We start from the raw sequence: 26,110 nt of genomic DNA on the forward strand, positions 1-26,110 counted from the left end.
TAGGAGGCAGCTGCTTTCGTTTGCCCTGTATCCTAGTAGTTCTTTCCTCAGCAGTAAAATGTTCCTTTTTCTTTTCTTCTTTTGACTCACAGTTCACTGAGACATTTTTGACGGAGAGGGACAAACAGTCCAAATGGAGTGGAATTCCTCAGCTGCTCCTGAAGCTGTACGCAAGCAGCCACCTCCACAGTGACTTCATTGAGTGCCAAAACATCCTCAAGGTAACTCTTAGGGCCCTTGGAAAGGCTGTATTCACCTCCAGGTGACACAGATGTCGGGTTTTGTTGATGTTGTTGTTTTCCTCCTTCAGTCTACTTTTTAAAATAGCCTGTTTTTATTGTGTAAACTGTAGAAAATTTGGGAAGTTCAGAAAAAGTACAAGGAAGAAAATAAAAATCACCTATAATCCCATCATCCAGAGATAATCACCATTAAGTTCCCTGTATATATCTTTCTGGGCTTTCTTCACGCTTATCTTGTGACAGGGTTTGCTTAATTTGGGAGGCTAACCCTATGCCCTGGGATTGGGATGACACTCTTTTTGAGCAGGATTTTAAAGATCCCATATTGCTAAAAGGTTCAAGAAAGTGGTTTTGTGGTTGTTGGACGTTATGACCAACATAAGAAGCTGAGGGAACTGGGCTTGATGGTTGGGAGGCGGATGCTAAGGCACTTGTTCTCAAACTTGAGTGTGTATCAGAATCACCTGCAAGACTTGAAAAAACAGAGTGCTGGGCCCCATGCCTGGAGTTTCTGAGTCAGTAGGTCTGGGGTTACCATTAACCAACCTTTAAGTTGGGGAGTGGGTCCAAATTTGAATTTAGATGACCAGCTCTAGCTGCAGTTAAGGCTCATGCAAGTTACAGTTGATCATAATGACACTTGATACAATGTTATTCAGAGGTAAAGTTATTATATCACATAAGTCATTCTAAAATACAGCAGGCACCAAATAAACTTAGTCTTTACCATTCAGAAGGCATGTTTTGTCTGTGCAGCTTTCTATAAATTGAAAATCATTTCCAAATAAAGTTTAATTAAAGAAAAGTGTTTTGTATTTTTGATCTTCTTATAGTCTGAATGGGATAAAAAGAATTACAGTCTTACACTTATTTGAAAAACACTTGGGGCGCCTGGGTGGCTCAGTCGGTTAAGCTGCCGACTTCGGCTCAGGTCATGATCTCAGGGTCCGTGAGTTCGAGCCCCACGTCGGGCTCTGTGCTGACAGCTCAGAGCCTGGAGCCTGTTTCCGATTCTGTGTCTCCCTCTCTCTGACCCTCCCCTGTTCATGCTCTGTCTCTCCCTGTCTCAAAAATAAATAAAAAACGTTAAAAAAAATTTTTTTTAATTAAAAATAAAAATTAAAAAAAAAGAAAACACTTCACAAGGAATTTTACATTATTGCACTTGATTCCTGCAAAATCTCTGAGAGATGAGGTAGAAGAGAGAAAATATTTGTGAGTGCTTGCTGTGTGATCATTACTTTATTCATCCAGCAGATACTTATTTGAAACTGGTGTACCAGGCATATTTAATTCTTATGGTAATTACATGAGATGGGTGGTATATTTATTTGTTTTCGTCCAGAATACTTTGATTGCAGGGCACAGTAACCTACTCAGTAGCAAAAAAGATCCTCTATTGTCTCATGTAACTGGAAAGCACAAGTGTGAATTCAAGGGCTAAACAAGGTTAAGTCGTCCATTTCTTATCTTGCCATCTGTGTGTGGCTTCATGTTCCTCCATGTAATCACAGCTCTAGGGTGACATTTCTACAGAGCTTAGGCCAGCCACTTAGGTGAGGAGGATGAGAGACTATTGGCTAGGCCTGATCACCTGCTCCTGGGGCTGGCACAGCCCCAACAGAACCATGTGAAAAGTAGGGAGGGGCGTTTTTCCCAAGGAAATGGGGCTTTTACTTGAAGAAGAGAAAAAGAGTTAGTGGGCAGGCAAACCCAGATGTCTTTATCATTCCCTCTTCAGTAGAGAGAACAGCCTCAGCGGTAGCACACCCAAAGGCTGTGGCCGTTACATGATGAGTCCAAATTTGTCTTCCTCCTAAGCCGGCTTCCACTGTACCATGTTGCCAGGACGAATTACATGCTAGTTTTATAGTTGAGAAAAATGAGACCCAGAGAAAGTGGTTCAGTCTTTAGTAAGTAGTTCAGTCGCTAATTATGTGAGCCTGGGCAACTTCTTAATTTTGCTTTTCACCTATAAAATGGGTAAAACTGTACTCAGTTCATTGACTTATTTTAAGGATTAGGTAGGCTAAAGTGCAAAAGCCCAGTGCCCAGTATGTAACAGGTTGTCTGTTAGAGTTCTGCCTTTTCTTGATGTGTGATACCTGGACCAGCAGTATCAGCAGCATTTGGGAGCTTGTTAATAAGGGCACATTCTCAGGCCCCACCCTGGACCTATTGAATTGGAAACTCTGCAGGTGGGATTCAGCAGTATGGGTTTTAACAAGCCCTTCAAGTGATTCTGATGTTCACCACTGTGTGAGAACCGCTGCTCTAGCCCATCGTGTTCCATTTTCCCTCAAGGTCCATGAAGAGAGAGCGTAATGAGTAAGGTCCTTGATTCTTGCCACACTTTATCTCCTAGTTCATCCCACATGGTTCTTTTCTCCTCTGTAAGTGCAGACTCTGGAGCCAGATGTCCTAGGTTTAAATCCTGGCTCTTCACCTACCAGTTGTGTGATGTTGACAACTTCGTACTTCAGTTTGCATATCTTTAAAATTGGGATGATATATTACTGTTATCTCTTAGGTTTGTGAAGATTAAAAGAGGTCTTCCATGAAGTACTTAGAACCATACCTGGTACATATTAAGCATGAAATAAATTAGCGGTTGCTAATGTTAAAACTTTTATCATTATATTAGCTTTTCTGTAAGATTATTATTTTTTTCTGTTATGGTTGGGGGCTGTCTTTGGGCTCATGGGAGTTCAAGTTGTGACTCAAGCTGATGTTTTGGTGTCTGGTTCCTGTTGAATACTAAAACTGAAAGTCACTCTGTATGCTTTTTTTAAACTAGGAAATTTCTCCTCTTCTCTCCATGGAGGCTATGGCATTTGTTACTGAAGAGAGGAAACTTACCCAAGAAACCACTTATCCAAATACTTATATTTTTGACTTGTTTGGAGGTGTTGATGTAAGTAGTTGTTTGTGATTACTACTGTTTAATGGCTTGAGTATTTAACTCTTGAAATGGAAGAAAGAAAGGAGTTCAGAATTCATAGCAAACACTTCAGAATTTTAATCTTTAGAAGTTCATGGGCTCTTGGGGTGCCTGGGTGGTTTAGTCAGTTAAGCATCCAACTCTTGGTTTCAGCTCAGGTCGTCATCTCATGATTCGTGAGTTTGAGCCCTACGTCAGGCTCCACGCTGACAATGCAGAGCCTGCTTGGGATTCTCTCTCCCTCTCTGCCCCTCCCTGCTCATTCTCTCTGTCTCTCTCTCAAATAACTTGAAAAAGAAAAAAAAGTTCAGGGGCTCTTACCTATGTTGAAACACTATAGCTTTAAGTTAGAATAATTTGAGTTAATTATATATCCACCTTTTTCTTTTTTTTTTTTTTTAATTTTTTTTTTTTTTACGTTTATTTATTTTTGAGACAGAGAGAGACAGAGCATGAACGGGGGAGGGGCAGAGAGAGAGGGAGACACAGAATCGGAAGCAGGCTCCGGGCTCCGAGCCATCAGCCCAGAGCCCGACGCGGAGCTCGAACTCATGGACCGCGAGATCGTGACCTGAGCTGAAGTCAGATGCTCAACCGACTGAGCCACCCAGGCGCCCCCACCTTTTTCTTTTTTTAAGGCAGAAAGTGAAAGGTGTGTCTCCTACTTCCTCTTGTCCCCTCTTCAGAGGCAACTGTGATTTCTAGTTTCTTGTGTCCCTCCAGAGATGTTCTGTGGTTGTGTGTGTGTGTGAGAGAGAGAGAGAGAGAATAACTCCCACTGTCCCCATCTTAGGTTTATTTTCTTCCCACGTAGAGGTTGCATACCCTATATATAGGTACCCTGTTCTTTACCTTGCTTTTTTTCCACGTAATTCTCTAGCTTGGGGATAGGTTCGTTTCAGTACGTGTAAATCTGCCTGATTATTTTAAATGGCTATATAGTATTTCCTAGTAGAATTATACCATAATTTTATTTACCCAGGCCTCAGTTGATGAGCCTTTAGAGTTTTCTCACACCTTTCCTTTTATAACAAGGTTGCAATAAATGCTTTTGTACATGGGGGTATATACCTATGGGATCCAAATGTGTGTGTTTCATTGTTGATAAACTTGTTAATTATATACCTAAGAGGTTTTATCAGCTTGCATCTGCAGTAACAAAGTGTAAGAGTATCTTTATCTACACCGTCACCAACACAGTGTGTAGATGTGTGTTTTTATGGACTGTGTTATTGAAGTCTTATAGGAAAATGCACCAATAATTATCACAAAATAAGTTCACCCTTGTCACTACCAACCACATCATGAAATGGAACATTATTGGCCCCCCGTACCTCCTTTACCAAATGGTACATTTTTTTTTTAAGTTTATTTATTAGAGAGTGCATGTGCGCAAGCCAGGGGATGCAGAGAGAGAAGGAGAAAGAAATCCAAGCAGGCTCCACACTGTCAGCACAGAGCTCAGTATGGGGCTCCATCTCATGAACTGTGAGATAATGACCTGAGCCAAGATCAAGAATTAGATGCTCAACTGACTGAGCCACCCAGGTGCCCCTCAAATGGTACATTTCAAGTAAATTTTATATATTTGCTAAACAGATATGGGAGAAATGGTATTTCTTTCGTTTTTTAAAAAGCTTTATTTGGGGCGCCTGGGTGGCTCAGTCGGTTGAGCGGCCGACTTCGGCTCAGGTCATGATCTCGTGGTCCGTGAGTTCGAGCCCTGCGTCGGGCTCTGTGCTGACAGCTCAGAGCCTGGAGCCTGTTTCAGATTCTGTGTCTCCCTCCCTCTGACCCTCCCCTGTTCATGCTCTGTCTCTCTCTGTCTCAAAAATAAATAAACATTAAAAAAAAAAAAATAAAAAAAAAGCTTTATTGAGATCGTTCATGCACCAATTCACCTATGTAAAGGGACACTTCAGTGGTTTTTAGTGTATTCACAGGTCTGTACAACCATCACCACAGTCAATTTTAGGGCATTTTTATCACCCTAGAAAAACTCCACAATATGTTTTAGCTATCACTCCCCTACACACTTCTGTCATAGGCAACTTTTATTCTACTTTTTATCTCTATAGATAGCCCTATTCTGGACATTTCATCTTAATGGAATCATGTAATATGTGGTTTTCTTTTATGGACTTCTTTAACTCAGCTTAATGTTTTCAAGTTCATCCGTGTTGTGGCCTGTGTGAGTACTGCATTCTTTTTATGGCTGAAGAACATTCCATTGTATTCACATACCACATTTTGTATATCTGTCAATCGATGGATTTTGGGGTTTCTACCTTTTAGCTATTAGGAATAATGCTACTCTTAACATTTGTGTCCATTTTCTGTGTGGACATATGTTTTTATTAGGGTATATACCTGGAAGTGGGTTTGCTGAGGTGTATGGTAACTCTTAAGTTTAATGTCTTGAGGACCCTTTAGACTGTTTTCCACAGCAGCTGCACCATTTTACATGCCCACCAATGTGTATGAAGGTTCTAATTTTTCCATATCCTTGTCAGCATTTGTTATTGTCTGTGCTTTTGATTATAGCCATGCTACTGGGTATAGAGTGGTATCTCACTGTGGTTTTGGTGTAGATTTTCCAGATGGCTAATGACGTTGAACATCTTTTTATGTGCTTATAGGTCATCTGTATGTCTTCCTTGGAAAATCTCTATCTCCTTTTCTCATTTTTTAATTGGGTTGTCGTCTTATGCCTTCTAAGAGTATTTTATATATTCTCTTCATAGTTTTTAAAATTTGCATTGTTTCATGAGTGGGATTGAAGATCTTTTCATGTATTTATAAGTAATTCCTTTTCTGCCAGTTGTCTCTTAGTGTCTTTGCATCCTTTTCTGTTTGGTTATTAGGCCTTTCTTCATTGATTTTCCATTTTTGTTTGGGCTGCTATAACAAACTGTCACAGACTGGGTAACTTATAAACAAAAGAAATCTATTTCTTGTAGTTCTTGGGGCTGGGAAGTCCATGGTCATGGCTTTGGCAAATTTGCTGCCTAGTGAAGGCCCTCTTCCACGTTGTAGACTGCCAGCCTCTCCTTGTCCTCATGTAGTGGGAGGGGCTAGGGATATCTCAGGAGACTTTTTTAGAAGGACATAATCTCATTCCTTAGAGCTCTGCCCTCCTTACCTAATCAGCTTCCATAGGCCCCACCTCCTAATGCTATTCATTTGGCATTAGGATTTAACATACAAATTTTGGGAGGACACAAACATTTAGACTGTAACACTTTGTAAGTACTCAGTTTTTAAAGGTCCTTTGTTGGGAGACCTGCGTGGCTCAGTCGGTTAAGCATCCAACTTTGTCTGTTAGTGAGCCTTGGAGCCTCTCTGCTGTCAGTGCAGGGTCCACTTTGGATTCTCTGCCCCTCCCCTGCTCATACACGTGTGCTCGCATGCTCTCTCTCCCTCTCCCTCTCTCTCTCTTTCTCTCTCTCTCTCTCTCTCTTTCTCTCTCTCTCTCTCTCTCTCTCTCTCAAAAATAAATAAATAAATAAATAAAAACGTTAAAAAAAATAAGGGTCCTTTGTTATATGTGTTGGGTTTTTTTTCCAAGTTTTAAAATTAAATTTTGACTTTGTTTATGGTACTTTTAAATGGAGAGGGGTTTACTTTTTAGATACAGGAAGGATGTTCACCTTGTAAAAACGGGAGCTGTACATTTATGGTGTATACTCTGCTGGCTCATGTTATACTGCAATTTAAATTTTTTTTTCAACATTTATTTTTGAGAGACAGAGCCAGACAGAGCGTGAGTGGGGGAGGGGCAGAGAGAGGAGGGGGACACAGAATCCGAAGCAGGCTCTAGGCTCTGAGCTGTCAGCACAGAGCCTGATGTAGGGCTTGAACTCATGGACTGCAAGATCATGACCTGAGCCGAAGTCGGCCGCCCAACCAACTGAGCCACCCAGGCGTCCCTGTTACACTGCAATTTAAAAAATGTTTCCTTAAACATGCCATTTTCCACAAAAGTAAAGATTGTTACACATTTGCATCCATAGCATCAGTCATAGTCTTTATTCCCTAAGTGTTGTTCAACATTGCCTCTCCTCAGCAGCTGTAGGGGTCCTGCAACAGTTACTTAATGACCAGCTCGAGGGATCCTTTACCTCTGAATTGTTCATCGAGGAATGTATTGTAATAAAAACCACTGTATTTATGGGAGGAAAAAAAAAATAATGTGGGTCTCTGGGGTCTCTAGCCTGATGTCTGTTTGGATCAAAGTTTTGTGATTTTGTGAGGTTTCGGTCTGCTTTGGGGAAGATTGGCTTCTCCAGGAATTTCGTCTGTTGATAAATAGGAGATTTTGTTCTGGTCCTTTTGCTCTCGACTTACCTTTAGTTGGGTGCATTTGTTCTTGTTGAACTCCCTTGTCATCTTGCTCCTGTTTCAGACAGAGCTCTTTATTTCTTCCTCTGCCAGTCACTAGCTATGCCCCAAAGTCACCCTTTCTTCAGTATGAATTGGAATAATTGGGCACGCTGGTGGTTAGACCACTCTTTTGTCAACTTGACCCAACCTGTGACGTGGCAGTGAAAAGTGTATCCTAGAGTTTGTAAAGTCAGATGCGTACAGGGTCAAGTAGGTACCTTACTGGACTGAAGGAGCCCGAGTCATGATCTGTGTAAATTAAATGCCTGCAGGGACTGTGGAGAAGTGGAGAGTGTCTGCCCATTTTATGGGGAAATGACTCTTTCACCCCCATTGACCATTGTTGCCCTGGGGGTGTGTGGGAAATCTAGATTCTTATGTAAAATCTCCCAGCTTTTCAGTAGATGTGGGCCAAATGAAATGTCTATAGGCCATAATCCATAGCTTGGCATTAAAGGACTTTTAATTTATTCATTGACATAATCCATCTTCCACTTGAGCATCTTATAACTTTGGATGATTTTGAGAAGTGGGCATCTCTTTAGAAAACCATTTGTGGAGCATGCCTAAAACCTTAAAGATCATTAATCATTTTGCGTTGTTTACATTTCTTTCTGTAACTTTCTCATAAAGATGTAAGTCAAAATGAAATAAAGTTTGTATACAAAGATGCTTAGTGTAGTATCACATATAATAGTTAAAAGTATCCCTCAGCAGGAGGGCAGTTTTTGTTTTCTCTAAGGTTGGTGGTGATATTATTGATTTTCTCTGTTACTTTCTATTCTCTACTAAATTAATTTTTACTCTAATTCTTATTATTTCCTTTCTTCTGCATACTTTGGGTTTGTACCTCTTTCTCCAGTGTCTTAATGTGAAAGATAAGGTTATTGGTTTGAGATAATTCTTTTTTTTAAATATAGGCATTTACAACTATAAATTTCCATCTAAACACAGCTTTAACTATATCATAAGTTTTACTGTATTCATTTCTCTCAAAGTATTTTCTAATTTTTTTGACTCATTTATATGTGTTTTTTAATTTTCCACATTGGTGAATTTCCCAAATTTCTTTCTGGTATTTTTAATTTTATTTCGTTGTGATCAAATAATATGCTTTGTGTAATTTCAGTCCTTTCAATTTATTGAGGCTTGTTTTATGGTCTAATATATGATTTATCCTAGAGAAGATTCCATGTATGCTTGAGTAGAATGTATGTGTATTCTGTTGATAGGCAGAATGTTCTATAAATATCTGTTAGAGCTTGTTGGTTTATAATGTTCAAGTCTTCAGGGGTGCCTGGGTGGCCCAGTTGGTTTAGCCTCTAACTCTTAGTTTCGGCTCAGGTATGATCTCGTGGTTCTGTGAGCTTGAGCCCTGCGCTGGGCTAGGCACTGATGGTGCAGAGCCTGCCTGGGATTCTCTCTCTCCCTCTCTCTCTGCCTCTCTATCTCTCAAAAAAATAAAATAGTTAAATAATTTAAAAATAAAAATAAAATGAGAAAGCTGAGGCCATGGAGAGAATTACTTGCCTAAGTTGACATGGTGACTAGGTGGCTGAGCTGAGCTGTGACTAGAACCCAGGCTTCCTGACTCTTGGTACAGTGCTCATTCCTATGAGCCTCACTGCTTTCTGGGTGTGTTGGGAACAGATGTTTGGGCCATCAGTTATCATGGCAAAGATTGTTTTATAAGTTATGCTTGGAAATAATTATGAAGATTTTACCCAATTTTCTTTTTTTCTTTTTCTTTTTCTTTTTTTTTTTTTTTTTTTAACTCTTTAAATTTTTATCTATAGCTCCTTGTAGAAATTCTTATGAGGCCTACAATCTCTATCCGGGGACAGAAACTGAAAAGTAAGTATACTTGCAAGCCTTGGCCCTCATTTCCCAGCCTGCTGATGTGATGTGGTTTTCAGGGGCTTCTCTTCTTTCACCTCCTAACTCAGGAGTGAGGGTCTGCCTTCTATTATTCAGTGGCAGCATGTGCTCTCCTCCCCCAACTGGGCAGCTCTCTTTATCAGTTTTATACTCAGTAGAAATATAGATCTGGGGCTTTAAACAAAAAAGTGTGAAAACCACTGGGCTAAAAGAATTGCGTCTTAGTAGATTCTGATAGTCTCTAGGCCCAACTTTTAGGTTTTCTCTGAAAACTCTTATTTCTCCTGTCTAGTTAATTGAGGGAATAAAGAATAACCTGGTAGGATCATTTGTTTTATATTGTTGTTGTTGTTGTTATAAAGGTGATATGTGCTCTTGGTAAAAAGTTCAGTCATTACCAGAAATGGTAAGGGTTAAAAAGTCAAAGGGTTTTGGTAGCTTATTTCTTAAGCTGGGTGATGGGTCTTATGGGTATTATTCTTTTATTCCTTTTTATAACTTCTGCATGTTACAAGTATTATTTTTAGGTATTCAGTATTTAATAAAGAGAAAAAAGTAAGAGCACTTTTCTTTGGCATTAAAAGCCAACAATCACAAAAATAAATAAATACATATGTGCCATAGATCACTTTTAGCATTTGATGAATGCTTTTCTACAAACCTCATATACACATGTTTTTAACTGAATTACTTTTATTTTATGTACAATGAACATTAAGGTAGGTATCCTAGATATCTTTGGGTAAGGTAGGTATCTTGGATGACCCACTCAAGGAAGTTCACTTAATCCAATTTAATGAACCCTATATCCTTCGCCTACTGACAGAAACACTGGCGGCACATACTGAGGCCGTGTTTCCTGATCAGACCGTGGTGGTTTGAGCAGTTGCGTCAAGAACGAGAACCCTGCTCAGACTTCCTCAGATGGCTCCAGTAGAGCTGCTGCTGACCCATCTTGCTCTCTCTGATGTGACAAGGCGAAAGGAAAAGTATCTTTTTTTAAATTAAAAAAAAAAAAAAAAAAATCCCCCCTTAACTGGAACAAACCAAACTACATAAGGCCTTGTTAGTGCGTGCAGCAGTGGTTAAGAAGACTCATATTCATCTTTGATGTCTCAGCTTTGTACTCTATCTAAATTGGTTCTTTGGGTTCTCTATGCACTGATAATAAGTGGCATCTTGTAATTACTTTTTGGGGTACTCATTCTCTTTCTTGTACTAGATTTATAAGTTCCATTAGGGCTAGGATTTTTTTCCCCCCACTAAACACTGTGTATTCTTTATCTGCTCTAGAGTAGGTGCCGAATAAATATTTGATGAATGAGTGAATTCCAGTTCCTTTTGAAAATGAAAGGTCTAGAAATATTGAGATACACTGATCTGGTATTCCAACCTGCTCTGAAGTCATGAGATAAACCAAAAAGCCCCAGCAGGTTAAAAGGTAGTGATGAGGTATATGAGACATCTGCACTGTCTCAAGATTGTATCAGATAACTCTTCTGGTCAAGCTAGCTTGTCAGGGCCACCCATTGACATCTCAGAGGGAGACCTAGCATTTTAGAGTTTGTGGCAGCATAGGAATGAATGGAAACAGTTTTAAAAAATGTAATGCCAAAGAAAACACTTCGTTGATGGTTCATACTTAGTTTTATTCTCTCCAGGCTTTGGGGTCATGACAATTGTTTCCTTTTTATGGTATTCCCCTGTTCCTACTCACAGAGAAGTAGCTAGTTCTTTGTTGGAGTTAGTAGGTCAGGCAATAAAAGCCATTTCCCCAACAGAAATAACAAAAAAACAAAAACACACTTATAGTCTTTAGTAAAAATGATAACCTTTGTTTGCTGCTAGTAGAACTTTCAATGGAGACTTGTAACGCTCAGTCAGGAAGCTCATACTTGGGATTCTAGCAGTTCTGCTTTCGGAAATGTATCTTGAGGAACCGATGCAACACAAGCATAAAAAGGTTACACACATATATTAAATTGTTTATTTTTAGTCTATTTAAATAACAAAAATCCCCCCCCCCCCCCCCCGCCCAAAACCCTAGATATACTCTAAGCAAACTACAGAGAGAACATGGCTATTAAGTGATGACACCACAGTAGATTGAAAACTTGAAGGCTATGGAGCATAGGAAAAAAAGGGCTACTATCAACCAAAAATCCATATACTAATTGGCTTGTAGTTTCTGATGAGTATCATGAAAATCTTTGGTAAGCAAGGACCGGAAAGAGGTGTGCTAAAAGGAAAGTAATCATCTTGGAGGAGATTGTGAGGACCAGTTCTTGTGTTCAAAAATTTAATTCTGTTACAATATCTTTTCATTGAGGAAAATGACCAGTTATTCCCCTTTCACTTTCAGTAAGTGATGAAATGTCCAAGGACTGTTTGAGCATCCTGTATAATACCTGTGTCTGTGTAAGTATGCCTGCCCTTGGGGCCCCATTTATCTCCCCACCACATCTGCGGTGCTTGAGAAGGGAAAGTTCGAGTGCGGGGGGTGGACATGAGAGCTATCCTCAGACATGGGGCAATTGGACTGACTTACATGGGCCTGAGAACCAGGACCAACAGGTGGGAATTACGGGGAGGCAGAATTTCGTAGAAAGTGTTAAGAGCCAGGGCTACTGCAGCAGATGGTGATCTCCTTTAGCCCTGGAAAGACTAAACAATCTCTCCAGAGACAGACTCTGTCCAAGCAGAGACTGAACAATCACTTACCAAGTGGATACATGCACTGGGAGAATGTATTCCTTTTAAGATTCCTTTTAATCCCTTTATTTCTGTTTCTTCATTTTCCTTGTTAGAAAACAAAACAGGAACCAGAAGCCTCACCAATATATTGAGCCGGACACTCTGTTTGGTCGACCCTGAGCAAGAAAGAAAGGTGGATAAAAGAAGCATTTTGGTAGAAAGGAAAAAGCCTAGCACTTAGTGCTAGAACATGATTTGGAGTTCTGGCTCATGGCTTATTAATTTACCTCCCTGAGCTTTTAGTTTCTTACCAGGAGAGTGCAGTCAGTAATCTTACCAACATTGTAGGCTTGTTATGAGGACTAAGTGGGATGATAGATGTGAAAGCACCTTGTAAAGTAATATACATGTGGTAGTTTTTGTAAGACACAGTATCCATCTTTTAGGAACTTCTGTGGTAAACTGTAAGCAGCATAATACATGGCAGAAATGAAACCGATGCCCCTGTAGAAGTGAAATCTGTGTGCTATGAAAATACAGCCGAGCATTTAATTACATTTCATTTCTTGCCTCATTCCAAAAGAGGTTTCAGGCATCTTGTATAAAATCTACCAAGATCATAAATCATAAATTTAGAAGTAGGTAAGGAAAAGGGTGGAACACGGTGAGGGTGTAACATGTATCCAGGAATTGGGCTGACTATAAAATCAGTGGTGTTGTGGATGGGACATAAATTTGGGTTTAAGCTTCTTATCAACCAACACAAATAGAGAAATAAGTTTCAAACACTTATGCAGTTCAGCATCTGTAACTGTGCCATGCAACAGAAATATAGCATGAACCACTTAGATTATTTTCAATTTCCTTGTAGCCACATTTTTTTAGAAAGTAAGAAAAGAGGTAGGAAGAAATCGTGAAGTTAATTTTAATAATATATTTTATTTAGCATAGTATATCAAGATTATTCCAATATGTCAGGGCGCCTGGGTATCTCAGTCAGTTGAGCATCTGATTCTTGATTTCAGCTCAGGTCATAATCCTGGGGTCAAGGGATCGAGCCCCATTTCGGGCTCAATGATGAGTGTAGAGTTGCTTGAGATTCTCTCTCTCTCTCCTTCTTTCTCCCTGTCTCCTCCCATCTCCCTCTGCCCCTTTTCCCTGCTTGCGTGCTCTCTCTCAAAAAAAAAAAAAAAAAAAGACTAAGATTATTCCAACATGTAAACAATTATAAGTAATTATTAATAAGATATTTACTTTCTTTTTTCGTACTAAGCTTTCAAAACTCAGTGTGTATTTTACACTTGGAGCACCATGTTTCAAGTGCTCAGTAGCCACGTGTAGCTAGTGGACAGAGAGGCACAGACAGACCTAGAAGATAAAAGGAAACAAATTGTTCAGCTAACATACAACTATTCTTGCAACTGAGGTCAGTAAGAACTTGTCCTTATTTTATTTTTTTTTTTTAAACTTTTTTTTTTTTCAACGTTTATTTATTTTTGGGACAGAGAGAGACAGAGCATGAACGGGGGAGGGGCAGAGAGACAGGGAGACACAGAATCGGAAACAGGCTCCAGGCTCTGAGCCATCAGCCCAGAGCCTGACGCGGGGCTCGAACTCACAGACCGCAAGATCGTGACCTGGCTGAAGTCGGACGCTTAACCGACTGCGCCACCCAGGCGCCCCCTTGTCCTTATTTTAAAAGATGATGTATGTATGATGACCCCCTCTTGGGCAACTTCCATGTGGTCATTAGTTTTATGAGGCTTTTGTTAATGACACCTAATGTTAATCAGTGATACTCCAGCAAAACACAGTTCAGTTTAAAAAAAAAAGGGAAAGGAGGAAACAAAAATGTGAAGAACATAGTATGATATGGTCCAACTCTATGCTGATCTGGCTTAATTCCAGGGATTAGGCAGAATGAAGAAATGTTTGGAGGTGCCTGTTTTGGGGTGGGGACGGTGCAGATTTTGGCTAATCTGGAGTAAGGACGTCATGCCTGAAGACATTGACATTCACTATTTAAAATGTACTGCTGGCCAAATAAAACTTGGGCTACTGGGTGCTAGTGTGTAGCTCCTCATTGAGTTACTAGGCAGGTATTAGGTCAGAACATATGGTGAACCTACCATGGAGAAACCCATCCTCAAAAAGCATTTGCACATGTTTTGTATATGGTCATAGGGATTTAAGGCCTCTGCCAAGAATTCCTCAGGGAGCTTGAAGTTGCTTTTCCAGTTTCCAGAAGGGGGTACCTTGCTTTTCAGGTTTTAAGATTATAACCTATCCTGCCTTTTCTCTCCTTCTCCCTTGTGATAGACGGAAGGAGTTACAAAGCGTTTGGCAGAAAAGAATGACTTTGTGATCTTCCTGTTTACGTTGATGACGAGTAAGAAAACATTCTTACAAACAGCAACCCTCATTGAAGATATTTTGGGTGTTAAAAAGGTGAGCTATGTTCTCCAGCAGGTGGATGACCAGATGGTGGAGGGTGTCTTCGATAATTGGATTCTCAAGACTGAATGATGTACAGAGCTCTTTTAAAAGAAAAATTCATCCATATTCCTCGTGTTAACTTTTTTTTTTTTACTTAAATATATTTAGGTACAAAAGTAGGTTATATTTCTTCTTCTAATGGGTTTTAAGTGACAGTAAAACCTAAGCCAGTATATAAATTGAAGTCAAACTAATGATAAAACTCAAAAGTTCAGATTGCCTTTAATGTGATGGCTAATGTTACTTTGCTGAAATCAAATTGCCCTTTGCTAATTATTATGATGCAGGATCTTTTTAGCATACTTACACTGCTGTATGCTATGGGATAACTCCATTTTCCTACCACTTTTCTATATTTGAATGCTGTGAAACCTTCATTCATCAGGATATGTTTCCCTGGATGGTGATGTTTGGCTTAGACTTATTAAGTTTACTTCTGTTTATTCTCATTAGTCTTAAACAGTTAAAATTTGATACCAACATAGGAGACACAAATGTGAGCACTGAAAGCCTGCCACTTGGTCATAAGATGGACATTCAAAAGATCCTGAATATACTTAAAAAAAGAAAAAAAAGAAATCCCACATACAGGGGCGCCTGGGTTGGTTGGTTAAGCATCCAATTTCAGCTCAGGTCATGATCTCACAGTGAGCTGTCATGCTGACAAGCTCAGAGCCTAGAGCCTGCTTCAGATTCTGTTTTTCTCGCTCTCTGCCCCTCCCCGACTCATGTTCATTCTCTCTCTGTCTCTCAAACATTAAAAAAAATATTTTTTAAAAAAACACACAAAGGGGCACCTGACTGGCTCAGTTGGTGGAACATACAACTCTTGATCTCTGGGTCGTGAGTATAAGCCCCATGTTGGATGTAGAGCCTACTTAAAAAAATCTTTTTAAAAGAGGAGCTGTGATGAAAATGAAACACTAAATTAAAAAATATCATAAAAAACTTAGAACCTAAAAAACACACCATCTGTTAGATATGTTAGATAGTCAGTGTATTAGATATTTGTGTAATGCTTGTGAAGACATGGAGCTTACTTCCCTAATCCTTATCCCATGCCTCCATGTTGGTTGCAGTGGGAAGATTTCTTCATCTTACTACTGAGGAGGCAGGAATTGCCTCTTAGAGTTGCTCTTGCAGGGAAAAGGCTACCCATGTGCATTGTGGTTACCCTAGCTTTCATTTCTGTCTTTCTGCTGCATTTTCCCCAGGCTTTGCTTGTCATCGTGCAGGCAGAAGATGCACAAGTGGCCCATTGTCTGTAGGAACACACTGGAGATGTGTGCAGGTCCCAGACCCTTTGTGTTCTTTGATAAAAAGTCTTTGTCATTTTTCCAATAATTGTATGCTCCAGCCAGTGTGTGAAAGGGGGCTTCAAGGGTGGAAACACTAGACTCCCTCGCAGTCTCAGCATGGGAGTCTAGGATTGCTCCTTCATAACTTTTCCTGCTTGCCTGTCATGCCCTGTCACACTCATATTTTTGTGTGTTGCTAAAAATAGTGATGAGTTCTGCTAGACATCATTACCTTGGTGCAGTTTGAAAGGGGGATAGGCATGTAAAGAAAGTGGGAACCCAAGCCACAGACTGGGAAAAGATATATGTAACCCATGTAACTAACAAATTGGTATTCAGAATTTATCAAGAATTCTTACAAATCAGCAAGAAAAAGACAACCTAGTTAAAAAAAGGGGCAAGGGGGCGCCTGGGTGGCGCAGTCGGTTAAGCGTCCGACTTCAGCCAGGTCACGATCTCGCGGTCCGTGAGTTCGAGCCCCGCGTCAGGCTCTGGGCTGATGGCTCGGAGCCTGTTTCCGATTCTGTGTCTCCCTCTCTCTCTGCCCTTCCCCCGTTCATGCTCTGTCTCTCTCTGTCCCAAAAATAAATAAATGTTGAAAAAAAAAAATTTAAAAAAAAAAAAAAAAAAAAAAAAAAGGGGCAGGGGGAGGCAATGATGTAAGCAAGCATTTCACAGAAGAGAATCTATAAATAAAAGAGAAGATGCTTCATTAATAATGAGGGAAATGCAAATTAAGGCCACCATGAGAGCACAAATGTTGGTGAGAATGTATATCATTGGAAATAATTACATACTGCTGATATCTTTTTGTTCCTACAGAATATGTTTATCTTCTTTTCTAGTTGAACACGTGCATACCTCGTGATCTAGCACCTAGGGAAGCACTACCCTGAGGGCCGAGGCATCATTCTTGTGCCTGGGTCACCTGTAACCTATTCCCAGGCATGCTTGTGGATAAACTCCATCCCAGACAGACCAGTAATTCTTAGAAATGAAAACACTACATCAAAGCCAAGAGATTGTGAAATCAATCCACTGGGTCTGTCAGCTAAATAGAAAAGATTAAAGTGTATCATGTAAGGGTTATTATTTAAGTTTTTGTCACATATTTATACATTCACCTATGTATGTTTTATTGGGTTGTGATGGAAACTTTTTCTTATTCTTGGACATTATCAGAATGGTTTGGAAGCCAGAAATACTTCTGTACATGTGCATCAAGAAACACATAAGAATGTTTATTAGCATTGTTTCAGGGTCAAAAAACTGAAACCAAGTCTGTGATCCATCAGCAGAATGGATACATTTTCTCTATCCACACAATGGAATATTATAAAATAGTGGAAGTGAATAAATTGTTGATATAGGCAACAACATATCTAACTCATAGAAAGTACTGATAGAAGTCAGTTACAGAAGACTGTATATAGTGTATCATTTTTATAAAGCTCTGAAATAAGCAAACTCAACTCATACACAAAGCTTTTTTTTATCTTAACAGCAAAGCAAAAATAAAATTCAGGTTTGTGGTTACCTCTGGCAGAGAAGCAGGAATATGTGATAGGAAAGGCACACACAGCTATTCACTGGATTATGCTTCGTAACATATGTTGTATGTATTAAATTTTAAAATTAAAATATAACACAAGGAAGTGGGCTTGGAGGGTGGTAGGACCTAGTTTATGACCCATCACAGAGCTAGAGGAACAGGGCTGAAAGTTACAGTTACCAATAATAACAATGGCTCCCATTGGTTGTGTACTGGGGAAGAAGAAGGCAAAGGTGGAAGAGGTTGCCCCCAGGTAGCTCCTCCACAGCAAACTCCAGGCCTTCATTCCCAGAAGTAAGAGTGGAACTCATGAGGGCTTCTAGGAATCATTCACCTGTTCAGTACACATTTACTGAGACCCTCACCACCAAGTCTTATGTGTTGAGGCTCTGGACAGCCTCAAGGCAGCATAAGTTTATGTGGAAAATAGATAATTACAAGATGATAGGATATGTGCAGTGATTGAGAAATATCCAGTTCAGTGGAAGTGAATCAGTGAGATGAAGGGCAGTAGGTATTTTCTGAGGAATATAAGGATGTTTCAGAAGAAGAGAAGCTCATACAACATGCAATATTTGCAGATTGTAGAGAAGAATAAAAAAAAAAAAAAAGTAAAATAAAGCATTTCATAAAATTCAGTATTCATTTATGATAGAAGTTAGGAATAGAAGGAAAATTCCTTAACTTGATACAGGATATCAGTTAACTTACAGCAAGCATAAAACTTAATGTTGAAACTTTGGAAATATTCCTGTTAAAGTGAAAAAGACAAGAATGCCTGCTATTGCTTACTCTATATAATTGGTTACTTGTGCAAGCACACAAGGAGACACCTATAGGAATGTTCATGGCAGCATTAATAGTGAAAAATTATAGCCTACCTAGACACACACACACACACATATATGTGTATATATAAGATTTGGTATGTACTAATACAGGATAACATCTCCAAGATGTATTACTGTTAAAGAGGAAAATGCAGAACTATGTGTATAGTATGAGTGTGTGTGTGTGTGTGTGTGTGTGTGTGTGTGTGTGTGTGTGTGTACGGACATACACAGACACTGGTTAAATACACTGGGGTAAAAGTGAAAAAATGAATGAATTAGAGCTACTTGTATCTGTGTAATTTAATCCTAGTGTTGAGAGGCACCTGGCTGGCCCAATCAGTAGAGCATGCGACTCTTGATCTTGGGATTGTGAGTTCAAGCCCCATATTGGGCCTAGAGCCTACTTAAAAATAAAGTTGAAAAAGTACTAACTTTCTGTTGTCAGAAGTGGCATAAGTTTAAAAAAAAATCCCAGTGTTAACTAACAGTAAGGTGTCATATATAATTCACACTGTACATGCAAAACAATACATTGTTGGTTTTAAAAACAAAACAATGTTTTTAATTTTTTTGGTTTATTTTTTATTGAAGTATAGTTGACATGCAATGTAATACTAGTTTCAGGTATACAACCTAGTGATTCGCTGATTTTATACATTAAGCTATACTCGCCACTGTATGTAGTCACCATCTGTCACCATACGATGTTACTGTAATATTATTGACTATATTCCCCATGCTGTACTTTTCATCCCTACAACTTATTTCTTTTATAACTGGAAGTTTGTATCTCTTAATCCCCTTGACCTATTTTGCCCATCCCCCCCAATCCCCTCGCTTCTGGCAACCACCAGTTCTCTGTATTTATGAGTCTTTTTCTGTTTTGTTTATTCATTTGTTTTGTTTTGTAGACTCCTATACAAGTGAAATCAAATGGTATTTGTCTTTCTCTGACTTATTTCACTTAGCATTATACCCTTTTGGTCTCTCCATGTTGTTGTAAATGGCAAGATCTCATCCTTCTCTATGGCTGAATAATACTCCATTGTCCATGTATACCATGTCTTCTTTATCCATTCATCTGTTGATGAACACTTGGGTTGCTTCTCTATCTTGGCTATTGTAAATAATGCTTCAATAACTATAGGGGTGCGTATATTTTTTTCAAATTACTGTTTTTGTTTTCTTTGGGTTAAATACCCAGTGGTGAAATTACTGGATCGTTGATATTTCTGTTTTTGATTTTTTTTTTTTTTTTTTGAGGAAACTCCATACTGTTTTCCGTAATGGCTGTACCAGTTTACGTTCCTACCGACAGTGTACCATCCTCCTTTTTTTCCACATCCTCTCTAACACTTGTTATTTCCTGCCTTTTTAATATTAGCCATTCTGACAGATATGAGGTGATATCTCATTGTGGTTTTGATTTGCATTTCCCTCCTGAAATCTTTTCATGTGTCTGTTGGCCTTCTGTATGTCTTCTTTGGAAAAATGTCTGTTTAGATTCTCTGCCCATTTTTTTTTTTATTTTTTATTTATTTTTTTTTTTCAACGTTTATTTATTTTTGGGACAGAGAGAGACAGAGCATGAACGGGGGAGGGGCAGAGAGAGAGGGAGACACAGAATCGGAAACAGGCTCCAGGCTCTGAGCCATCAGCCCAGAGCCTGACGTGGGGCTCGAACTCCCGGACCGCGAGATTGTGACCTGGCTGAAGTCGGACGCTTAACCGACTGCGCCACCCAGGCGCCCCACTCTGCCCATTTTTTTAATCAGATCATTTTTGATGTCGCATTGTGTAAGTTCTTTACTTTTTGGATATTAACCCCTCATCAGATACATCATTTACAAATATCTTCAACAGTAGGTTGCTGTTTCTTTTGTTGGTGGTTTCCTTCACTTTAATACCATATATTTTTATGGAAATATAAGTATAAGAACATGTGTGGGAATAATAAACAGTTCAAAGTAAAGGTTCCCTCTGGCAGGAGAGATGGGAACACAACTGGTTAGGAATATTTTATTTCTTATTTCTTAAAAAGGAAACATCTGTAGCAAGAATGGCAGTTTATGAATGATAAAACTTGAGTGGTAGGCATTTGCTTTGCTTTGCTTTTCTAAATAGACAAAATGAGCCACATGAACAAAGAATAAGAACAATGGTTTTCAAAGGGTTTAATCCTCAGACCAATCCTATAAGGTATGTTAGTCCCATTTGACAGTTGAGCACACAGAGACTTAGAGAGGTTCCATAATTTACCTGTGTTTGCACAGCTGCAGTTTGCAGAGCTGGGATTTAACCTAAGTGGTCTAGCTGCCAAGCCCCATTCTTTGGGGAATGCAAACAAGGGGCACATCCAGTGTCAAATGAACTGAGCATGGGGATTGTTTTATTTGTGTTTCCTGTAGGAAATGATCCGACTAGATGAAGTCCCCAATCTGAGTTCTTTAGTATCCAATTTTGATCAGCAGCAGCTTGCTAATTTCTGCCGGATTCTGGCTGTCACCATTTCAGAGATGGATACAGGGAATGATGACAAGCATACGCTACTTGCCAAAAATGCTCAGCAGAAGAAGAGCTTGAGCTTAGGACCTTCCGCAGCTGAAATCAACCAAGGTAAAATCTCTCAAAGTTTTCGGAGTTTTGAAATTATGGCTCTGAGACCCCTTTGTAAATTATCTGCTCTTTCAATATCTCCAGAGATTGATCCATGTGAGGGCTCATAGGGTCCACTTAGAGTATGTAAATTTTGTATGTGTTCATTATTGTAGGGGCCAAGTTTGTAACCTTTATCAGATTTTTTAATGGATTCAGAACATCGAAAAAGTAAGATCCATTGTTTATCAGAATTACAAATACACGTACCTTTTGATCCACTAAGCCTCATCTGGGCCTTTATCCTGTAGGTATATAGGCAATGATGTATATTCAAGGTCATTCATTGCAACATTATAATAACAAAAGACCAGAACAACTTAAATGTTTTATTGATAAGAAACTACTTAATTTCCAGAACATTTATATAATGGAAAATTGTATAGCTTTTAAGAAAAAAGAATGAAGAAGATTTAGTATGTACTAATACAGGATAACATCTCCAAGATGTATTACTGTTAAAGAGGAAAATGCAGAGCTATGTGTATAGTATGATACTTTTTGTAGTACAGCAGAGATGAGGAGAATAAGATCAGATGTATTTGCTCATATACAGTATGCATAAACTGAAAGCACACACAAGAAACTAAAAATGGTTACCTGTTGGGGGTGGCTGGAAACAAGGTAGATGACAGCAGTGAAGTAGGACTTCTGAATGTATTATTTTATGTATTATTTGATTTTAGAACCACATGAATATGCTAATGATTTCCCCACCTGTTGCTTTTTGTTAGCAAGAGAACTTTTTTCTGTTTCTATCCTGGTCTAAGCAGATTTGGAGAAATTGGGCATATATCTGTTTTGGTTATAAGAGTATAGATGATCCATATTTGAACTAAAATATTTATGTGTCTTAAAAGCTAGTTCTTGAACACTAACAGACTGAAAAACCATATCACCGTGTGCCTTAGTGTTAACCGAATAACCAATTAAAAAGCAGTAGTAGAGAGGGCGCCTGGGTGGCTCAGTCGGTTAAGTGTCCGACTTCGGCTCAGGTCATGATCTCACGGTTTGTGGGTTCGAGTCCCACATTGGGCTCTGTGCTGACAGCTCAGAGCCTGGAGCCTGCTTCGGATTCTGTGTCTCCCTCTCTCTCTGCCCTTCCTGCACTCACACTCTGTCTCTCTCTCTCTCTCTAAAAAATAAATATTAAAAAAAAAAAAACAGTAGTAGAAAGCCATGATCATCCCACAGTAGCCCTGAGGATGCTTTGAAAACAGTACTTTGTTTCTGAAGTCCAGTTGACTGGATGTGTGGGTTCCCAGGCCTAGCTCTGCAGAGTTGCTAAGTGCTACATAGCAATCTCCCTTCTAAGTACTGAATGTGAGTCCTTCATTAACTGTGTTAGCATTCTAGTTTTAGTTATGAACACCACATAGTCATGACTGTATTTCTAGGTTGTTAGGGAATATAATTGTACGTGTTTTAGTCATAATAAAAACAGAAGTATATGAACCCTATGGACCCCAGGTTGGTGGTTCCCCCTCTAGGCTTGTTTTTCTTCCTGAGTCCATAGATCCAAGGCCTACCCTGGTCTGTGTAGGCTTTTATTCCCCTCCCTTCTCCTTTCTTAGGACTTTTAAGGAGTACTCATTTTAGCAAATCATAAAATACTCATTCTTAAAAACATGAGTTCTGTTATAACTAAATTATATCTTAAAGCTGATTTAAACACACATACATACATACTGACAAAAGTTCACATTTGTTAAACTCCTGCTGTGTAGCAAACATTGAGCTAACTGCATAACCTAACAGTGATTTTATTTACTTCTCCAAGCAGCCCCATTCATTGCACAGCTTAGGAAACTGAGGGTCATAAAGGTTCTGTATTAGATACTTGTGTGTGCTGAGGCACTAAGTAACTTTCATCTTTTAGTTTTACATTTAAGGAATCTGTTCTACAGATCATTTTTATCCTGTTATTATCAGTTACCTTCACCCACCTGTCTATAAGCTACCTTAAGTGAAACCAGCACTGCCCATCATTCTTGGAGGACAAGGTATTTTAGTCAGTTGATTTTTTAATTAACTGAGAGTTAACCCCAAACCTAGTTTCCTTTATATGAGGCATTAAAAAAAGGAAGTCTTGGGGTGCCTGGGCGGCTCAGTTGGTAAGCGTCCAACTTCGGCTCAGGTCATGATCTCACAGTTCGTGGGTTCAAGCCCCACGTTGGGCTCTGTGCTGACAGCTCAGAGCCTGGAGCCTGTTTCAGGATCTGTGTCTCCCTCTCTCTCTCTCTGCCCCTCCCCTGCTCATGCTCTCTGTCTCAAGAATAAACATTAAAAAAAATTTTTTTTTAAAGGAAGTCTTTTTTTTTTTTTCACATTTATTTATTTTTGAGACAGAGAGAGACAGAGCATTAACAGGGGAGGGGCAGAGAGAGGGGGGGACACAGAACCGGAAGCAGGCTCCAGGCTCTGAGCCATCAGCCCAGAGCCTGACGCGGGGCTCGAACTCACGGACAGCGAGATCGTGACCTGAGCTGAAGTCGGACACTTAACCGACTGAGCCACCCAGGCGCCCCTAAAGGAAGTCTTTCTAAAATGTCTAGGTTCACTTGTATACCTGTGTGGCTAACCCATGAGATACTCTACATGTGATGTCTGCTTGTAGCTTTTGGGTTGAAGCTTTATTAAAAGTTGTATTTTAGCACATGATGTTGTACAGGATCCTTTCCCAGCTCTCTGACCATACAGTTCCTCTTTCCCTGCCTCTTGCCCCCACACACATTTTTCTCCAGTCACATGCCCTGGGAAGGCCAAGGTGAACATAATTAAATCACAAGTGCAATGAGAAAGATCTTAGTTCTCAATATTGTCATGCTTTAATTGAACTCCGGTACTGGATATTTTTAAATAAAGGTGTGTGTAACAGTCATCTCGGGCTGCCATAATAACATACCGTAGACTGGGTGGCTTAAACAACAGAAGTTCATTTTCTCACAGTTCTGGAGGCTAGAGGTTCGAGATCAAGGTGCCCTCAGCATTGGTTTCTGGTTTGCAGACGGCTGCCTTCTCACTGTGTCCTAACGTTGTCTTTCCTCTGTGTATGTACAAAGAGAGAAAGAGATCTCTGATGTCTCTTCCTCTTATATAAGGACATCTGTCCTATTGGATTAGGGCCCCACTCTCATGACCCCATTTAATTACCTCCCTAAAGGTCCGGTCTCCAAATACAGGTATATTATGGATTTGGGCTTCAACATATGAATTTGGAAGGGGACCCAATTCAGTCCATAACCGCATATAAAGCTGATGTGTTTTTGTTTTGTTTTTAATAAATTGTGGCTGTTTTCTTACCCAGCAAAATAGTGATTTATACTGTCTTTCTGGAGCTCAGATAATAAAAATGTTAGAGTCCTCTTTGGATTTCTCAGAACTACCAGTTGTTCTTCTATCCGTTCATGTGGGAACAGATGGTTTCATCTGGGGGGAAAAAAAATCAAGATTTTAGTCAGAGATGTAGATGAAGCCACAGGCCAGATAATTATCAATTTATAGGTCAGACTGAGCTAACAAGGGCTGATTTCTGCAACACAGGAGCTAGGAGAGAATTCAGAATCCTCTCAGCTGGAAAGCAGGGCCTAAGCTGAGGAGAAAGGTTTGCGGGAATATTTCAAGATACTGATGTTTTAACAAATATGAGAGAAAAGGTCTGCTTTTGCAGAAATTCAGAAATTGTGTTTCCGTTGTCAACCAGTTTGACATTTTAACATTAACCAGTAGTGTGTGATAGCTTCTGGTAAAGCTGTGAGAATTACTAGCACACTGTGGTGCTGGGTGCCAGTTCCCAGAGATTGTATATCATTTGATGAGCATAATTGGGCCAATGATTTTTTTTCAGGGTGAGAGCCCATAGCTTTTCATCATTTTTTCAAGAGATGAGTGACTCACAGAGGCTCTAGAATCTCCCAAGGTGGGGGCCGGAGTCTCGGAACTCTGAATGCTGGGCAGGTCACGTTCTAAGTGCTGCGTCTAAGTGCTGTGTGGAGAGTGTAGGGCAGGAAGGAACTGTCCTGTGAGGAACAGAGAAACTGCAGCCATTCACCCTCCAGAAAAGAGAGTAAGAGAAAAATCCAGCTCTGGGAAGGTTTTCCTGTAGAATCCAAACTCTTTTATTTTTGGAAAAAGTAATATATGTCTAAGGTTTCTTAAATAATAAGAATAGCAGGTATATACAGTAGAAAGTTTGTTCCCCCTCCCCATAGCAACCTGTTTCATTTTCTCATATGACTCTGCAGAGAAATTCTGTACCTGCCCAGTCAGGGGGATGGAGGGGGAAAGAGATTGGCTGCTCCCTGTCTGTACAGGTGGTAGTATAAAATAGCCTCCATTCTGCTCCTTGTTTTTTTCGCTTAACTTTATCTTGCAAAGCATTCGATTCCAGTACATACAGAATTATATGATTCCTTTTTATAGCTACATGGTATTCTAATATATGGGCATACCACAATTTATTTAACTAGTCCCCTATTGGTGGAAATTTGGTTTATTTTTAAACCTTTGTTCCTACAAATAACAGCCTTGTGTATGGAGTATGATGTGCTGGATATTTGCCTTTTAAACTTTGATAGATATTGACAAGTTAACCCTCTAAAGAAATTATGGTACATTTTTTCTGCCCATCCCCCCTGTACATGCTTCCCATTGCAGGGCCTTTTTAAACTTCTTGATGTCTGCCAAGCCAATAAGTAAAAAATGGTATCTCAAAGCAAAAAAGCTACCTCCATGTATTTTTTTTTTAAGGTGAGTGTCACATAACCAAATAAACCATTTAAAGTGAACAATTCAGTAGCATTTAGTGCATTTACAGTTTGTGCAACCACACTTCCATCTATTTTCAAAACATTTTCATCATCCCAAAGTGAAACTGTGTACATGTTAAGCACCTGTTCCCATTCTTCCCAAGCCTGGCAACTGCCTGCTTTCTTATACCTATGCTAGATGTTTTTTAAATGGAATCATATAATACGTAACTTTTTGTATCCTGCTTTTTTCACTTAGCATGATGACTTTGAGGTTCATCCATTCTGTAGCATATCAGTGTTTCATCTTTTTTTTTATGGCTGAATAATATTTGTATATACCACAGTTCATTCATCTCTTGATGGACATTTGGATTGTTTTCCCCTTTT

The 26,110-nt window shown here is 39.5% G+C and overlaps 1 protein-coding gene and 1 pseudogene across 2 annotated transcripts in view; one reads left to right on the forward strand and one right to left on the reverse strand.

The window, feature by feature from the left end:
* The window catches only part of LOC123579577 (transient receptor potential cation channel subfamily C member 4 associated protein), a 69,811-nt gene that overhangs the window by 13,605 nt on the left and 30,096 nt on the right, over positions 1-26,110 (forward strand). For both annotated transcript variants that reach the window (XM_045443641.1, XM_045443642.1), the window contains exons 2-7: positions 93-221; positions 3,040-3,156; positions 9,363-9,420; positions 11,807-11,862; positions 14,458-14,586; positions 20,726-20,933. In XM_045443641.1, the coding sequence (XP_045299597.1) occupies positions 93-221; positions 3,040-3,156; positions 9,363-9,420; positions 11,807-11,862; positions 14,458-14,586; positions 20,726-20,933 (697 nt within the window). The remainder of the gene's footprint in view (positions 1-92; positions 222-3,039; positions 3,157-9,362; positions 9,421-11,806; positions 11,863-14,457; positions 14,587-20,725; positions 20,934-26,110) is intronic.
* Positions 10,228-10,398, reverse strand: LOC123579580 (annotated as a pseudogene).

The sequence above is a fragment of the Leopardus geoffroyi genome, chromosome A3, assembly GCF_018350155.1.
Source record: "Leopardus geoffroyi isolate Oge1 chromosome A3, O.geoffroyi_Oge1_pat1.0, whole genome shotgun sequence".
Classification (NCBI taxonomy): Eukaryota; Metazoa; Chordata; class Mammalia; order Carnivora; family Felidae; genus Leopardus; species Leopardus geoffroyi.